The sequence below is a fragment of the Pyrgilauda ruficollis genome, unplaced genomic scaffold (assembly GCF_017590135.1).
Source record: "Pyrgilauda ruficollis isolate IOZ18807 unplaced genomic scaffold, ASM1759013v1 scaffold46, whole genome shotgun sequence".
NCBI lineage: Eukaryota > Metazoa > Chordata > Aves > Passeriformes > Passeridae > Pyrgilauda > Pyrgilauda ruficollis.
The window spans coordinates 1279385-1295411 of NW_024526155.1; the positions used below are offsets into that span (position 1 = coordinate 1279385).

The 16027-nt window shown below is 48.4% G+C and overlaps 1 protein-coding gene across 2 annotated transcripts in view; it reads right to left on the minus strand.

Moving 5' to 3' along the window:
- Nucleotides 1-15780, minus strand: part of ACSS2 (acyl-CoA synthetase short chain family member 2) — a 31127-nt gene extending 15347 nt beyond the window's left edge. For both annotated transcript variants that reach the window (XM_041478630.1, XM_041478629.1), the window contains exons 1-2: nucleotides 15606-15780; nucleotides 15202-15397 (exon numbers count right to left, since the gene is read on the minus strand). In XM_041478630.1, the coding sequence (XP_041334564.1) occupies nucleotides 15202-15397; nucleotides 15606-15729 (320 nt within the window). In that variant the 5' untranslated portion in view covers nucleotides 15730-15780. The remainder of the gene's footprint in view (nucleotides 1-15201; nucleotides 15398-15605) is intronic.
- Nucleotides 15781-16027: the final 247 nt, after the last annotated feature.

Here is a 16027-nt window from a genome sequence, read left to right on the forward strand (position 1 = left end):
CCTGCTGCTTACACAGCTGCCTTATCCCTCTTGATACCCAGTTACACTCCTGGCTTCCACGGTGCTCTGCAGCAATTGGGACCATGGATACCTGCATTGACACAGCACAGGGAATCTTCCCACCACTGGCTTGCTGGAAGGGTGATTCCCTGCTTGATATTTTATGCAGGTTTGGCCCCTTCTAAAAGCACAGGGGAGAGACACAAGAATACAAAGCTAAAGCAAAGCATGGGAATGTGAACCAGGGTCCAAGGCAGGTAGCTCAGCCTTGACATCCCAGCATTTTCCTCTCCTTTTCCCATCACAGCCAGAGCACCACTTTGAGCTGAATGACATGTGAAACTATTAGTCAAGGTCCCTTACAGCAGGACTCTCAGCTAGAAAAGGGAAACCAGGAAATCAGTTTCCTTTTTCATTCTGTTACTTGAGGTCAAAGATGCAAGAGCTGATTCCAGTGCTGGGCTGAAAGCTGTAACTGATGTGGCTCACAGGAACAGCATCTGCTTCTGCTGTCTGGCTGCACACTGAGTACCTTCCCTCACCGTCCAGGTTTTCCTTTGTGCACCTACATCAAGGCTGGTGCTGTGCAAACCTGCTTGTGCCCAGATGTACAGGATCATTGCGCATGCAGCTCTCCCCTCAGCCATGAACCTTACTAAGGAATAGCTCTTAAAAGGCAATTATAATGCTTCCAAATGCAAGCTGGAGCATCCCAGCCCACTAATCCCTCACCTGAAGGTCATTGGGGTCTGCTGGGCACCACAGGCAGCCCTATGCAAGCCAGCCCCCAGCTCAACAAACAGGCCAGGGAGGAAGGATGTCCCTTTGTCTGTGCTCTGGCCCAGCAAAGGATCTAATTACAGCCTTTACTAAGAGAGGAACACATCAAGAGGAAAGACTATCAAAGGCTGCCCAGGGCCCTGTGTGCTATTTGGGGACTGAGCAGCCAAGGGGAGAGGCAGCCAGGTCAAGCTGTGGGTTCTCAGGAGAGCAGCCCTGCACACGGTGCCCATGAGGGACACAGGGCTGCCCCGAGCCACCTGGCACGAGGCACCACTCGACATTCCTGTTCTCCTGCACAAGAGAGGCACATCTCAAACACACCAGGTCCTCCTCCTTGGCAGGACTTTGGAGGGACATTCAGGCCAAGGAATGTACCCAGGCTCGTCCTGAAGGCTGGAACTAAGGCTTCTCGCATAAGGCACGGCAGAAAAAGCATGGAGCAGAGTCAAAAAGAAGTTAAAACTTTTACAACGATTTTCAGGGGTTTTTCAAAGTCCTTTCCATCCATTTGCGTGACTGCAAAACAGCTCTCCTACCACCAGCAGGGTAAACCTCAGGCTTCACATTTTAAGAAGACCTTTTGTTCAACGGGAAACAAATCATGTCCTTGTTTCTTCAGGACAAGATGCCTCCTTTCAATGCATCTCCAGCCAAGGCCTCGAGCAGTCTCCCAAGAGCAGGCAATTGCTTTACATATCCATGCCTCTGAAAATAGTCTGGAGTGCCCACAGCTGTACTCAGAGGGCTACAGCAGCACTCAGACTGCTCGGGCCTCTACTCTGGCACAAAAGCCCAGTGAATGATGGATTTTAGACAGGGCATTTAAAGGAATGCCCACTTGCATGCTATTGAGGACTCTGCGTCAAAACCGAGCCTGTAAACTCATGGCATCCAACTTCTGCCAGCAGCAGCTCCCCAACAATGCCCTTCTGTCAGCCCCAAGTGTCTCACATGGGCTCCCCTGTCCAAATTCAACTGAAAAAGAAATAGAACTGCAAAAATAAACCTCACTCTTCTGAAAACAGCGCCACAGAACTCACCTCCGCAGTTCTAACCCCACCAAATCCAACACTCCTCAAATACATATATTTTTAAGATCTACTGGTGAAAATAGGTGGCAGCAGCGCTGCCGTGATTGTTCATGTGCAATCTGTGCTCTAACAGCAAGGCTTCTTCTGAAAGGAAAATCCAATCCAAAGCTCCCCAAACATCCCAGATACATCATTAGATGAAATACATGGTGAAGCATAGTGAGTCTGACATTTTTTTCATCTTCAAACCAAGTCCTACATTTAGCAACTGTAATCCAAAATTTTACAGTATCATCTGGCTCATGGCAGGAATGCATTTGAGATTTTTAGCACTCAAGAAGCCTGTGTTTTACATATTGCATGTTGTGTGAATGCTCAGCTGGAGAAAGGCAAGTTTGGCCATATGGAATACATAAGTAAGAAATTCTTCCATGTGAGGGTGCTGAGGCCCTGGCACAGGGTGTCCAGAGTAGCTGTGGCTGTCCCTGGATCCCTGGAAGTGTCCCAGGCCAGGATGGACACAGCTTGGAGACAACCTGGGATGGTGGAAGGTGTTCCTGCCCATGGCAGGGAGTAGAACTAGATGACCTCTAAGGTCCCTTCCAGCCCAACCCATTCTGATTCTAAGATCTCCACTGAACCACCCTCTGACTCAGTAAATGCAAGTTCTTCAACTAAACACACAGATGCACAACTGGAGGCCCTCTGAGGCAGGTCTTCTCCTAGAAAATGTGATTTGTTAAAGAAGTCAGGTTTCCTGCAAAAAGGAGAGTTTTGTATCTGCCTGCAGCCAATCCTTGCCAGACATCCCAAGGGCATCGGGGACCACCACCACTGCAGTGTGCAGGATGGCAGTGCCCAGCCCTGCTCCAAACAGATCCCTGTCAACATATGAAAGGCAGCCCAGGCTCTGCAGAGCTCTTACCCTCCTGCTCCCTTCTGCCAGCAGTTCAAACAAGGAGCTCCCCACTTCAGAGCAGATGCTGTGACACACACAAAGTCCCATGGCACAGACTCTGCCAGCGTCCGAGCAAGGAATGACTGCATGGAGAAGTCACAGGGACAGGGCAGGAAGAAAACACCAGGTGGGAAAGCTGAACACTTGTCACCTCTGTGGCACTGCCACACTTACAGGGGGCTCACAGACTGCCTGCTCAGCTGGGAGTTTGACCTTGGAGGTGCAGAGCCAGAGCTGTTTCACCTGATGCCCAGGTAGTAAATCAAGGTTAAGCTTCCCTGTTAGAACCACCATGCAGGTGAGCAAGTGATTTACTGCTGTACACACACAGTGTAGTAGGGAAGGTGGTTTGTAGGAGCAAGCAAGGTGGTTTGTAGGAGCAGGCAAGCATTTCTGCAGAGCCCCATTAGCTCAGGCACTGACCCTGTGCAGCAGTCAGGGATGCAGAGCAGCAGCGTGGGAGAGGGACGCTGTGCCCAGATGCTCTCCTGGATATTTGCACCAAAGTAAGTTAAGAAGTTACTGTGCTCTACCAAGCACCAAGGCTGACTACAGGACTTTCCAAAGCACAGTCTGCTTCACCCACCACCCATCACCTAACCAAGTGAGCTGAGCCCATCTCAGCTGTAGGGTGACAAACACAAGGGAGGCGCAGGAATTCAATGGCCATGAGAACACACACTTCCCAGAGCAAACAGACCAAGCAAAGCTGACCTGGAAATGAATCACCAACACTTTGGTTCTTTCTTTCACCACATTTCTAAAGAAAAGTTATTTGCATCACTTGTTTGAGTAACAGATGACTACGACTCCCTAGGCAAAGCTGCCCTGGCATTGGCATAGAGCAGCAGGAAGCACAGGCTGCATCAGTGGCAATTACAGTTTTCCAAGGAATTGAGGATGATAATTGTGGTTTACAAGGGCTACAGCACCACAGAGAAGGTGAGGTACAGGAGAAAAGGAGGAAATGAAGCCAAGCAAGTGAAGTGTTAGAAGTGTTCAAGATCTGCCAGACCACGGCAGATCCACAGTCAGAAACAGAAGACCACCAACCAAACCAACCTAAGGACAAAGTCAAAGCTTTCCTGATCCCTGGAAATGCTCCTACTGAGGACCAAAGGGTCTGCAGATCATTTAAGTTTCTCCTCTAAGCTCCCATGAACACATCACTCACTCCCTTTTTGCAAACAGCAACGGCTTTAAACTGAAAGAGAATAGGTTTAGATTGGCTATCAGGAAGAAATTCTTCCCTGTGAGAGTGCTGAGGCCCTGGCACAGGATAGCCAGAGAAGCTGGGGCTGCCCCTGGATCCCTGGAAGTGTCCAAGGCCAGGTTGGACAGGGTGTGGAGCACCTTGGGACAGTGGAAGGTGTCCCTGCCCATGGCAGGGGTGGAACAAGATGAGCTTTAAAGTCCCTTTCAACCCAAACCATTCTGTGACTGAGTAAAAGCAGTAACCCAAAGTTACCAAGCACAGGTGGGGGGCACCTGAAAGGTGAATTTTCAGAGCACATCAAACCATCTCAAAGCTACCAGGTCTCATTTTCTGACTGGCAGAGATGTGATGGCAGCTCACAGAGCAATTTTTCTTAATGCAGGACAAAGGTTCTGCATTTTACCAACTGGAAAGCACCCTTATGAAAACACTGATTCCCATTTTGGAAAAGGTGTTATAAGAGGGAAAGAAGCCTTTATCAGATGATGCCATGTCACAGGAGCAATTTCCACAGTGGGGAACCACAGAGAGACTCAGTGATCTCAAAGGTCTTTTCCAATTGTGTGATTCTGTGACTCCAGCAGAGCAGAGATGGGGACTGTGGGAATGTCCGCCTTAGAACATCTCTGTTGCCATCTAAACTAAAACATGCTCAGAGCCCAAAATCCCTTCTAAACACGGAACCAATGCAGCATGAGAGATCTCCAGCTCCTGCTTCACCAGCAGCCTGTCCCCAGAGCAGGGTACAGGAAGGAATTTTCCTGCTGTGGTGACAGTCCTTCACGTGCAAGGTCACCAGGGGCAACCAGGAGGGCTCTTGGGCTCCCTGATCCGTTCCACATCCAGAATTAGAGCAGCCAAAATGCCAGGCAGAGCTGGGCCAGCCAGGCCCCTGCCATGTGGGGAATGTGCTCACGTGTGAGCCGCATGGGCAGCAAGAGCCTCCGGCGTGCTCGGCCACCGCGGTGTCAGCTGCTCACACACCTCCTGCCACGACCTAGCCTCGGCTGTTCTTAGGACAGCCCCAAAAACTGCTGCCTGAAAAGGGTCTGCCTCGACATATCTTGGTTTCTCAGGAACAACAGCAGCCAAAACTGAAAATAAATAGGATTCCTCCCTATGCCGCAGCCTTGCTTATGCCATTTGAGAGAGGAATGGTACTCAAGTAAAGACAGCTGTTTTTGAGAAAATAAATTACATTGAAACATGAAGTTTGGGGAGAGCAGCTGTGCAAGACAATCAGAAAAATATACCCTTTCATTTCTTTCATTCAGAAAAGAATTCTGGTATTTGCATGGATTGTTCAATATGGAAATGCTCTTAACTGCACAAACAGATGGGTCTGCAGCAGGTCTGCAAAAAACCTCCATGAGAACATTTCATAATAACAGGGCAGACTGCCCAGCCCTGTCCATGCTTAACGTCACCATCTCCCATTGCAGCAATGCAGAATTCCCAAAGGAGTTCTGGGAAGCCTGAGGTTTCTTGAGCAGCAGGTTTACCAGAAAGCTCAACCCTACCATCACCATGCTTAAATCCTCTTGCATCACAACACGGATCAAGAAAGAAGAAGTTGCGTAATGACAGAGCTCAGCTTGGGAGGGGCTGGTGAAAAGGTTTTCCCAGTGTGTTCAGAAATATTTGGCAGCACTGAGAGAACATCATTGAGAAAACCTGGGAACAGAAAGCCCAGGGAAAAGAAGAACCTTACCAGTTCAATACTATCACTTCCTAAATCCATACAGTTGACTCTGACAACTTCATTAGAACCATCCATCAGTTTTCCCCTCCAGTGTCCTCCATACACTTAGGTAGGGCCTAAGAAAGCTCTGCTCTCAAATCCATCTCTGAGCCAAACCATCCCAACTTAAAGTTGATCATGCATCTAGCATGAATGGGCTCCTATTGCTGTTAAGGAACCCAAACCACCTGTGTCAAAGCAGGAGCCCTGTGCTCTGCAGGGAACAATGTTCTGTGTTCAGCCCCAGGCCCATCCCCTCCAGCCCAACTGACTCCAAAACAGGCACCATGTATTTCACAGAACAGCCAAAATGGACCTTATTTCTACAGGGATACTGGGTCACCATTTGCTCTTTGATCAAGGAATCAATCCTCTACTCACCTTTAAAAACAGCTATATGGACACACAGCCTACAAAGCAAACATCCAACACCCTGCATAGTTGTTACTGCCTCATAGGAAAACCACATCCATCTTTCTGTCCCTCCTTCTCATTAAATACATTCCCAGCTGCTCTTTGAATCTGCAGCCTTTCAGAAGCTGAACAAATACCAGATGCATCTAAAGAAATAATATTTATCTTGTGCAGCCCAACCACTGTTCACTCTGCCATACCCTGAGTGATCCTACACCACAGAGCCCAGCTGGAGGTGGACACTGCTCCAAAACCACTCTTTATTTATCAACCTGCCAAAATTCCCTCCAGTTGTCCCACTCACACTAGGCTATGCCCTAAAATCTACTTCAACCCCCTTTCTTTAGGCAGTGGGATGCTCAAACATCTCTAAAGGAATCAACACCTCCCAGTGCTGCTGGTTCATCAGCCAACATGGGAAAGTGAACTCAGTGCCATGGGATTTGTACACTCTGCGCTCACAGAGGAACAGTTCACCCCAGGGGAACAGTTTTGGGGAAGACAGGATCAACAGCAGCCAGGAAATCCCTCTGCAAGGGAAATGTACTCTCACCCTGACTCATTTGACAAGATAAGTCATTTTACAAGTAATACAGACCACATGTAAATACCCTGATGACAGTGTCAGCAGCCACTCTGTGCTGATGGGCTCAGCAAGGAGAATTTGCTCTCTGTGGCTTCATGATTTTCATACTTCCTTGATACTGAGTAACCACCAAGTCAGGAGGAAAAGCACTAACTCTAACTCTTACTTTCTGAAGTACTTTAAAACACGAAAGAACAACCAGTGGAGAAAAGCAACAGCTTTTTGCCTATTTTATTTAGGGGAGAGGTTTTTTCAAGCAAATTTTAATTACTTTTTAAAAAACAAAAAAAGCATATAGCGTTGCAACAGTGGTCATGTGCAAGACTCATCCAGCACGTCACAGTTTGGCTGCCCTCAGCCAGCACTTGTAACCCTATCAGCCAAAACCAATGAATGCTGCAGAAGAATGTGCGAGTTTGACATGAGAGGAAACATTTTAGATGTTTACCATCAGTTGGGTTTTCAAAGGAGCATGGACTATTTTTACCAGTCCAGTGGGAGTAGGGCTTGTATTCAGTACAAAACAGCTGATTGCTTGTTTAAACAATTTACAGTTGGGCTGTTGAACAGACCCTGGATGAAGCTTCTGTAAGTAAAATAATCAACAAGCTGCTTGCCACTGGGAAACGCCCCACTTTGAGAAATAGATGCATCCCTGGTGGGAACATTCTGCCAAATTTTGAAGAGCTTCTAGAAACACAGAAAGCCAGGCAAGACAATTTCAATGGAAGTTCAAACATATTCATGAAGGGGATGGTAGGAAATTAAGCTTTTAATCCGATTTTTGGTGGACATGTCAATTTTATGCATCATAAAACTCCAGAGGTGGAAGCCAGGTGTCACCTGCTGGAATGTTGTTTAGTGAACATTTCTTAGAAAATGGTCAGTGGCAACAGGAGTGGAAAACATGCTTCACTATCACTGAATGAATCATAAAATGAATGGTCCGGGTTGGAAGAAGCCTTAAAGACAATCTGGTTCCATGAGCATGGACACCTTCCACTAGACCAGGTTGCTACAAACTCTGTCCAACCTGGTCTTGACCACTTCCAGGAATGGGACTGCCACAGTTTTTCTGGGCACTATCAGGTAGCCAGGTGTGACAAAGCAAACAGGAAGGCCCTCAACTTCCTTGAGGGATTCCCCTGAAGAAGGGAGGTGACATCTATGAAAATGTATTAATGGCAACTTGCCAGGGCTCACAATGTCCTACTTCACCTCATTTCAACATTTCCAAGTGATGTGCAGAAATGCAAACAGAGAACTGAAACCCTGCTCCAAAAGGGGGGAGGTGAGAGCTCTTGTGAAACCACTGCCCATGGACACTTCAGCCCAGGAGCTCCGGGCACAGAGAGTCCCCCAAGCACAGCAAGTGCAGCAACCCACCAGAAAATGCCATGCTTTGAATGAGCACCCACTCACACCTCTTTTGGCAAAGCCTGAGCATTTTTGTCCCCTACTTGGAGTAAGTCTCACCCACGTGTAGCTGGAGTCCTTGTCCACTGCTGCTCCATCCACACCAAGGGAGAACACACAAGCCATTCACACAGCTAAAATAATCAGGTTTTCTAGTCCAATGAGCAAACTGAAGGCTCTGATCTTCCGTGTCCTGAATCCATACAGAAGTTCACCATCCTCTCTGTCCACTAACTCCATTTATCCACCGCAAGTTTCAAATCTCCAGCCAATATTTGCAATGTGCCATCACTGCACAACCACAGTGCCCCTCCCTAAAACAACCAAGCATTCTCAAAAGATATCCAGCTGTCTGTAATACCTGCTAGGAGAACAAAAGTTTCACAGGCATGAGAAAATCCAGGCACCATTGTCTGTGCACACCCACCCCTCATACTGCCTCAGGTAGTTATTGTAACAACCAGAACCATGCAGAAAGGCAGCACTGCACAGGGTATACACCAACATTTTCAGGTAGGGCTCTAGATTCAGCGTGAGTTATTAAATCCTTCATGCTGAGTCTTGAGAGCTGTCAAAGCAATGAGAAGGATGAGGAAAAAGTACTAAATAAGAACATAAAAACTGCCACTGGTGTAATTTACACAGCAGTATTGCACTTGTGCTGTCAGCAGCTCAGCCAAGAGCCTCTCACAGTAAACTAAAGTACCATGCTGGGTCAGAACCATGGCTGATGTTCAGCCTCCAGGTGCAACAGCAGCAGGAGATGCTGTTTCTGGAGCACGTCAGCCTGGCCACCACCAGCAATTCTGTTTCAACACTGCCCTTGGCAGTCCTGCTGCTGATACTGAAGAGTGTCCACTGAAAGTGAGGAAGCAAGGCTAAAGCAGCTCCACAAAAACACCCTTCTTCCAGGGACACTTGAATTCTTTTCTTGAACAACATTTTGTGGGAAACCTCCCGAAGGTGGTCTGAAAAGAGCCATCTCTGGCGCTCAGTGCCACCGGCCTCATGCTCCAGCAGTCTGCCAGCAGCTCCACCACCTCTCCCAGTGACTGTTCCACTGCACCCCCAGGGATACAAGTCACATTTACTGGTTCCCAGGACCCTCTCCATTGCCCTTTCTGGGCAAAGAGGGACTGGCAACCTCCCAGCCCTTGGCACTGCAGCCTTTTGTAAATACCACCAGTATACCCTGGCCAGCAGCTCTGCAATTCCACATTCAAGTTCCTGCCCCTATCTGGGGCACATGCCATCTAATCCTGGGCACTTATGGACATCCCACTTGTTTATCTGGTCCAATACTTCCTGGATAATCCCTTGTATTTATATGGATGGATGCTGTATCCCTGCCAGAAGCAGCTACCAAAGGTTTCTGAGCAAAAGGCTGGAAACAAACAGATCCAACAAAATTCAAATGAAAGCTGTTCCCCTGATTCAAGGCAGCTGAGCTGCTCTCCCAGGCAGGAGAGGTTAAACAACCCCTGTCCTCACTGCTTTGCCATGGAGCAACCACCCAAGTGCTACCTGAGTGCCTTTTCTCTTAACAGATTTGAGTTAACACAGAAGAAAAATCCCACTCTGTCTCCAGAAGCAGGATTATGTGTTATGTGAGCTCAGTAAAAACTACTTCCAGAGAAAATCTTCAATAATGTGGAATGCCCTCCCATGGAGGCACACATCCAGGGGTGCTTCTGAATGGGCAAAACCACAGGAGACCACAGGCACTGGGCAATCACAAGTGGTCACCAACCTTTAATATCTGTCCCTTTCCTTCCTTACACTGCAGAAGAGCATGAGGCTGAGAGCACTTGCCAGCTCCCTGCTCCTGCCCTGCCTGGCATCCTGCGATGGAAGAAGCTCTGCAAAGCAGGAATGGGGCTTGAGATCTCCAAAACATCAAACTAATCACCCTTCCCTGCATTTCCCTGCACACCAGCAAGTGCACCTGACAGGGATGAGTCAAGTTCTGCTTTCAAGTCAGTCCTTGCAATGGAAAAACAACTTCCACTGACTCTGAGCATGTCAAGTGCCTGAGCACCACAGTGCTCAATCTGCTGACTCACAGCATCCAGGAAAGCACACCCCACACGTGCCTGAAGGAGGTAGTTTGCTGTTCTCAGATATTTACTTCATCCCTTTGGCACAACCACTCACGTGGGAACTACCTTGGAGATTTCACTAGTAATGAACAGGATGGAGGATGAAGCACATGAGTACAACAGAAACACTCAGGACACAAGAACCTCAAGATATGACAGGGGAAAATGGGTCTCAGCACACACACACACAGAGCCCTTGGTAACAAGTTTTAGACCATGATCTCTGTGTTTTCCTGCCCCTCAGGCCAAACTGACAACCTCAAACCCTTAAGCAGGCATCACCATGCTGCCCTGGAGCAGCATCATCTTTGTATCTCATCTGCACCCTACAGCAGGGAATTCGGAGCAGTTACACGAAATCAGTTAATTTTAAACCCATCATGACCTTGCTCCAAACAGCCCACAGCCAAAGTTAGAGACTCCACCCACCTATGGAGAAAGGTCAGGGAGCTACACCTGGGGAGAAGCTGTGAGTCCCTCCTGTCCCAGCCTGTACTTCATATACATACAGTGTCTGCCCAGAACTGCGAGAGGAAAAATTTCAAAGAAGCCAGGAAAGCACATGACTTGGACATGCCTGAGCTACTACACTACTCCCTGTACTCCCTATTTTAATATCCCATGTTTCTATTGATGCTCCCCCCACCCCCACTCCTGCACTACCCACACAGCTCAGTCATCCCCATGATGATGAAGGAATATTCCCTTTTGGAGGGATGAGAAATGCTGTCTGAAACTCCCAGTTTTATCACCCTCTCCCACACTGGCAGATTTCAAAGCCCACCAGAAAAAAGCTACACTTTCTGCGATGGAATCTACAACTATCATTGCCCTTGAAGAAGGTACAAGATTTATAGCTTCATAAAATACTAATACATTCAATGTAATTTATTACCTATTTTAGGTGCACATAATGTGCCTGATTTCCAGAAGCAGGGCATCGTACTGTTTAGCAGTGCTTTCAAAATAATTAATATCTGCCAAAACCAACAATCTATCCCTCTCCATACACAACAGGGAAATGACACAGATTGCTGGGGAGGCACCTCAGAAAGGATTGAGGGGGGCCACCCCTTTTCCCATGGAGAATCCCCTTCAGGAAAGGAGCTGTGCTGAGCATGGGTAGTGCTGTGGACATGAACCAAACCATGCACACACCTGCAAACGTGGATCAGTAAAAGGAACCTTCCCAGGGGTGAATTTTGTTCTTTAAGCAAACTGTGACATTGAAAGAGGCTGCATCACTAGAAGGGTAACAAGTCGCCCAGGAATTTACCAAACAATTGAATGGTCAGTTTGACACAGGATGACCCAAAATCCTGAAGCCAGTGGGAGCAGCAGAGTCAACTGCATCATGTAGAAGCCCTTGGAAAGGCTGGATGTTAACAGCCAGCATCCTCTGCCACAGCATTTGTGAGGCTGGTTTGCATCTTTTATATATATATTTTTAAACATGCTCTCATAGTTGTTTGGTTTTTTCTTATAGAAAGTTTTATTGGAAGAAACCTCAAGGCTACAAGGCCCTAAATGCATGATTACATTTTAAAGTCAAATCATATAAAGAAACCCAAACCAAACAAACCACACCTCCTAATTTTCTATTTGCATGTCCTGTTTGTTCTAGGCCCAAAGGAGGAACCATGGGTACTTATTATTTGTTAAACAAAGTTACAATTATCTCTGGCAGCCTTTACTATCTTTATTGCTCCTTTCTAGATGTGTAATGTCATATGCCAATATAAAAAAAGCAGAAGATGAATACACTCTCTCAGAGATGGCAGAAGCCAGGAGCACTGGCCAAGCTCCATCTCCTTGGCTAGAGGGACTCTAAAAACACAGCTCTACCTCCTGCCCCTGTCCCTCCCAGGCACTACCAGCATTGCAGCTGGGGTAACTGGTTTGAGAAACAGAGGCACAGGTTACAAATAAAACAGGCCTCATCCAAATACTTTCACACCCCAGGGTCTAATTAGAGAGTTTTGCAATAGGTGGTGGTTTTTTTTAACTCCCTCATGGTTATATTTTTACCTCTGCAGGCTGCCCAGGCTGAAGCTTGTATGAGATTATTAACAGACACTTCAGCACAGAACTAAGGACTGTCCAAGTGACTTTGGCATGTCTACAGCAGGGTGAAGGAATACTGTGCTCCTGCCCTAATTAACCATCCCTCAAAAAGTCCTCAGCACTGCTGCAAGTCCTCTTAATGTCCCAGTAGGTGGTCCAGTCCATTTCCCCTACAAGGTCCCCTAGAGTCACCACAGATATCAACAGCAACCACTGTTACTGGCCGCAGCCTTTACACACCATTATGAAAGATATTTCACTTTTGAGAGCAGCACTTTATCAGAAGCATTTCCTGGAACTTCTGTTCCTTTTTTTAGGCCACATCAGCAATACCAAGCAGAGAAAAAGGAATGAGAAGCAGGGAAATCAGAAATATTTGTAATGTTCACAAGCAGCCCAAGATATCCTAGTGAAGCAGGCCATAGGGAAAAATCCATGTTTCCTACCAACTCAGGATGGCCATTTGGAACTACACAGTCCTAACAGCACTGTGAGGATGACACCACCACAGCAAACACCACCTATGTACAAGTTCTGCAGCATTAGGCAATCCCATGTTCTGCTCTTTGTGCTGAAAACGCAATTCCATGTGGCTTGGGATTAGACCCTCTGAGTGGAGCCAATTTGGGCAGTCCTGGACTGCTGGTGGTGCAGGAACCTTTAGTGCAGCTTGGCCCTAACAAACCCAGATGAGCTGCTCACTCCTTCCCATCCAAGCAAGACTGGAGACAGCCATAGCCAGCAGTTCTGAGTTTTGTAAGGACACGTTGCTTCTCAGAGACACTTAGCAATGCCTCCAAACATTGTTCAACTTTTCCCTAATCTCCTCCTCTCTGAAAGCAAAAACCATGGTCCTGTATCTTTTCAGAGCTCTCAGGGCTGGGCAGTCAATCAGACCTTGGTATAAGTTCAGCACCTTGCCCATCTAGCAGGCTACAGACTTTCTTAGATGCAATCTAGTGCTCAGGTGCTTTAGTATTTTTTCTGACCTTTCATACAGTATAAGTCTCAAGTGTTTTAGGGAGCCAAGCTCATTCCAGAGTGTTACAACACAAAATGTGAGAGGACAAGATGAGAGAAATTAATTATTGCTTAGTTTTGAAGAAAACCACATGCCCAGAGAGGAGTAATTTTATGAGCTGTAAACCTCAGCCCCACTTTCCCAAGTCCTCAGTGCCACAGGTTTGTCACAGTGTGCCTCTTCCATTGCTCCAACCAGCATTCCTAGCTGACAGCTCCACACTACACTGCCTGGTCACCTGTGACAGACCCATGCTAGAAGAGTTTGTCCCAAAACAGCCAGGGGAAACTCTCTGCTTAGGAGGAAGAGAGACTTTATTTTTCAGCACTGTGAAAACCACAACTGACAGCCACCCACCATTTTCATATCCACCCCAAGCTTTCTCAGCATCACAAATACCCCCACAAACACTGCCAGAATAACCAACAAGAAAAATGTTCACCAAGCCCAAATTAAAACTGAGAGCAGCTGCCTCACTGTCACACAAAGATTTATGTGCACAAAGAACCCAGTCCCTCAACAAGCCCCAGCACAGGGCCAGCACTGGCTGCCAAATGGCTTTGTTTGCTTTACACCTTTACCTGCAGGAGTTTACAAAGGAGTTTTCATTCAAAAGCTGCAGTCATTTTATATCAGAGTCAGCTATAGAATCTATTTAACTAGCAGGGAAGTAAACACTTTCCAGCATTTCACCTGTGCCTTGTCAATATGACTATCTACTAGACAGCGTGTGCAATTCTTTCACTGAAGCAAAAGGGCTATGGATAGAAACTGCAGAAACTCTATGAAGCCAATTTTACAGCCACAGCCAGGGCCACACTGCTATAACCATGTTCCTTTCAGCAGCCGGGAGGCTCCCCAGTCAACTTTACACCAGGTGACTCAGGGAGACCTTCAGCTGCACAATAAATCACTTAGAGTATCTGATATTTTTATTGCAATGACAGTAAGATTTCTTCATCTGCTCTGCTCAAGGGACTCACCATATCCCAACGAGTTTCTGCATGCCTACCATGGGGTACATCTAATTGTGCCTCTGCCCTGTCACATACAGTCATAGCCAGGTTACATGAACACAAGCTCAAGGGAAACAGCCAAACGCACAGGAGAGCCAGGCACAGCTCTGTCTGAGGACACAGCTGTGCTGCCAGCTGAGCTAGTTCAGCAGGAGCACATTACTTCTGGAGCCTGGACATCACAAGTGAAACCTACTTTGCATCAATATGAAAAGTAAATTTTACATGGATTTTAACACTAGTAACTACTCTGGTAAAAAAACACAAACATACTTCAGATAGGGTTGAAAGTAACTTTTCTTCCCAAAGGCAGAGAAGCCAGTCTGTCTGAAAGCACCTCACATTCTAGTGCAAGGAATCCACATATAAACTCAGGTATTAGGAGAACCTTTCTGCCACAGGAGTGGAAACTCGCCAGCCCACAAAACATAAACACGGGAGATAATGGGGTTTATTAGCCTTTAGCTGTCGGATGTTGGCTGTTCTCATCCCGTGCCTCTAGCCACATCTACCTCCTTCACCGGGCAGTTGTGGCACCTGCCTCGCTCCAGTCTGACCGCTCGGAGCTCTCAGCAGGTGCAGCTGCAGAGGCAGAGCTGGGAGCCAGGCGCTCCCCACTGCCATGCCGGGCACTTCAGTGCATCCCAAGGGCAGAGAAGCTTCCCGGGAAGGGCAGAGAAGCTTCCCGGCACAGCTCTTCCCAAGGACACTGCAAGCAAACACGTGCTAAACCCATCTAAGGATTAGCCCCTCTCAGGTTTTATGTTTTCATTCACCTCAGTAGAAACTGACACTGTTTGTACACTTTAGGTGCTATTTACACATCCTCTCCACCACAATAAAAACAGAAACTTACCAGTAAAAAGCAACTTTGTCCCCAAGCTTCTTCTCATTGACATTTCTGTCCAGGAGGTTGTAGCAGATGTTGGTGGTCGCTCCTTTCATCCACTCGATGAAGATCTTCCCCTTGGTCACATCGAAGTTGTACTTCAGGAAGGGTCCCGTGTGCTGACGCTTCCAGTAGAACTCTTTAGCGATGTCTCCCCAAAATTCTGCAAAGGCAACGGGCACCGGAGCCCGTGAGCGGGAAACAGGGATGAGGGAACGGGGATGAGGCAGGTAACATCTGTGGGGACACGAGGGGCACCCCGAGCACCCCACACGCGGGGGTTCGCGGAGGGCTCCCCGCGCTCCCCACAGCCCCGCGGCAGCCCCCGAGGGCCCGGGGAGCCGCCGCCCCGCCGCGCCGGCCCCGCTCACCGTGCGGCTCCTCCACGGAGCGCTGGTACAGGCGCTGGTAGTGGGACAGCGAGGGGACGTGGGCCGCGGGCAGCAGCTCGGGCCGCGGCCGGTAGAGCCGGGCCTGCTCCCCCGGCAGCACCATGGCGAGGCACCGGGGCTGTGCGCGGGCGGGGGCCGCCCAGCCCCGCTCCGCCGCCGCGCCGAGCCGGGGGCGGGCACGGCGGGCACGGCCCGCCCTCACGGCGGAGCGGGGCGGCGGCCATGTTCCAGAGCCTGGTCCTGGTGTCACCGCGGCTCTGGTGTGCCGCTGTCAGTGGTGTCACCCTCCCAGCAGCGTCCCTGTGTCGGTGGTGTCCCCTTGTTTGCCTTGTCCTTTCTGTCAGCGGTGTCCCCCTGTCAGCCGTGTTCTCGTTTCAGTGCTGTCTCGTGTCAGTGGTGAC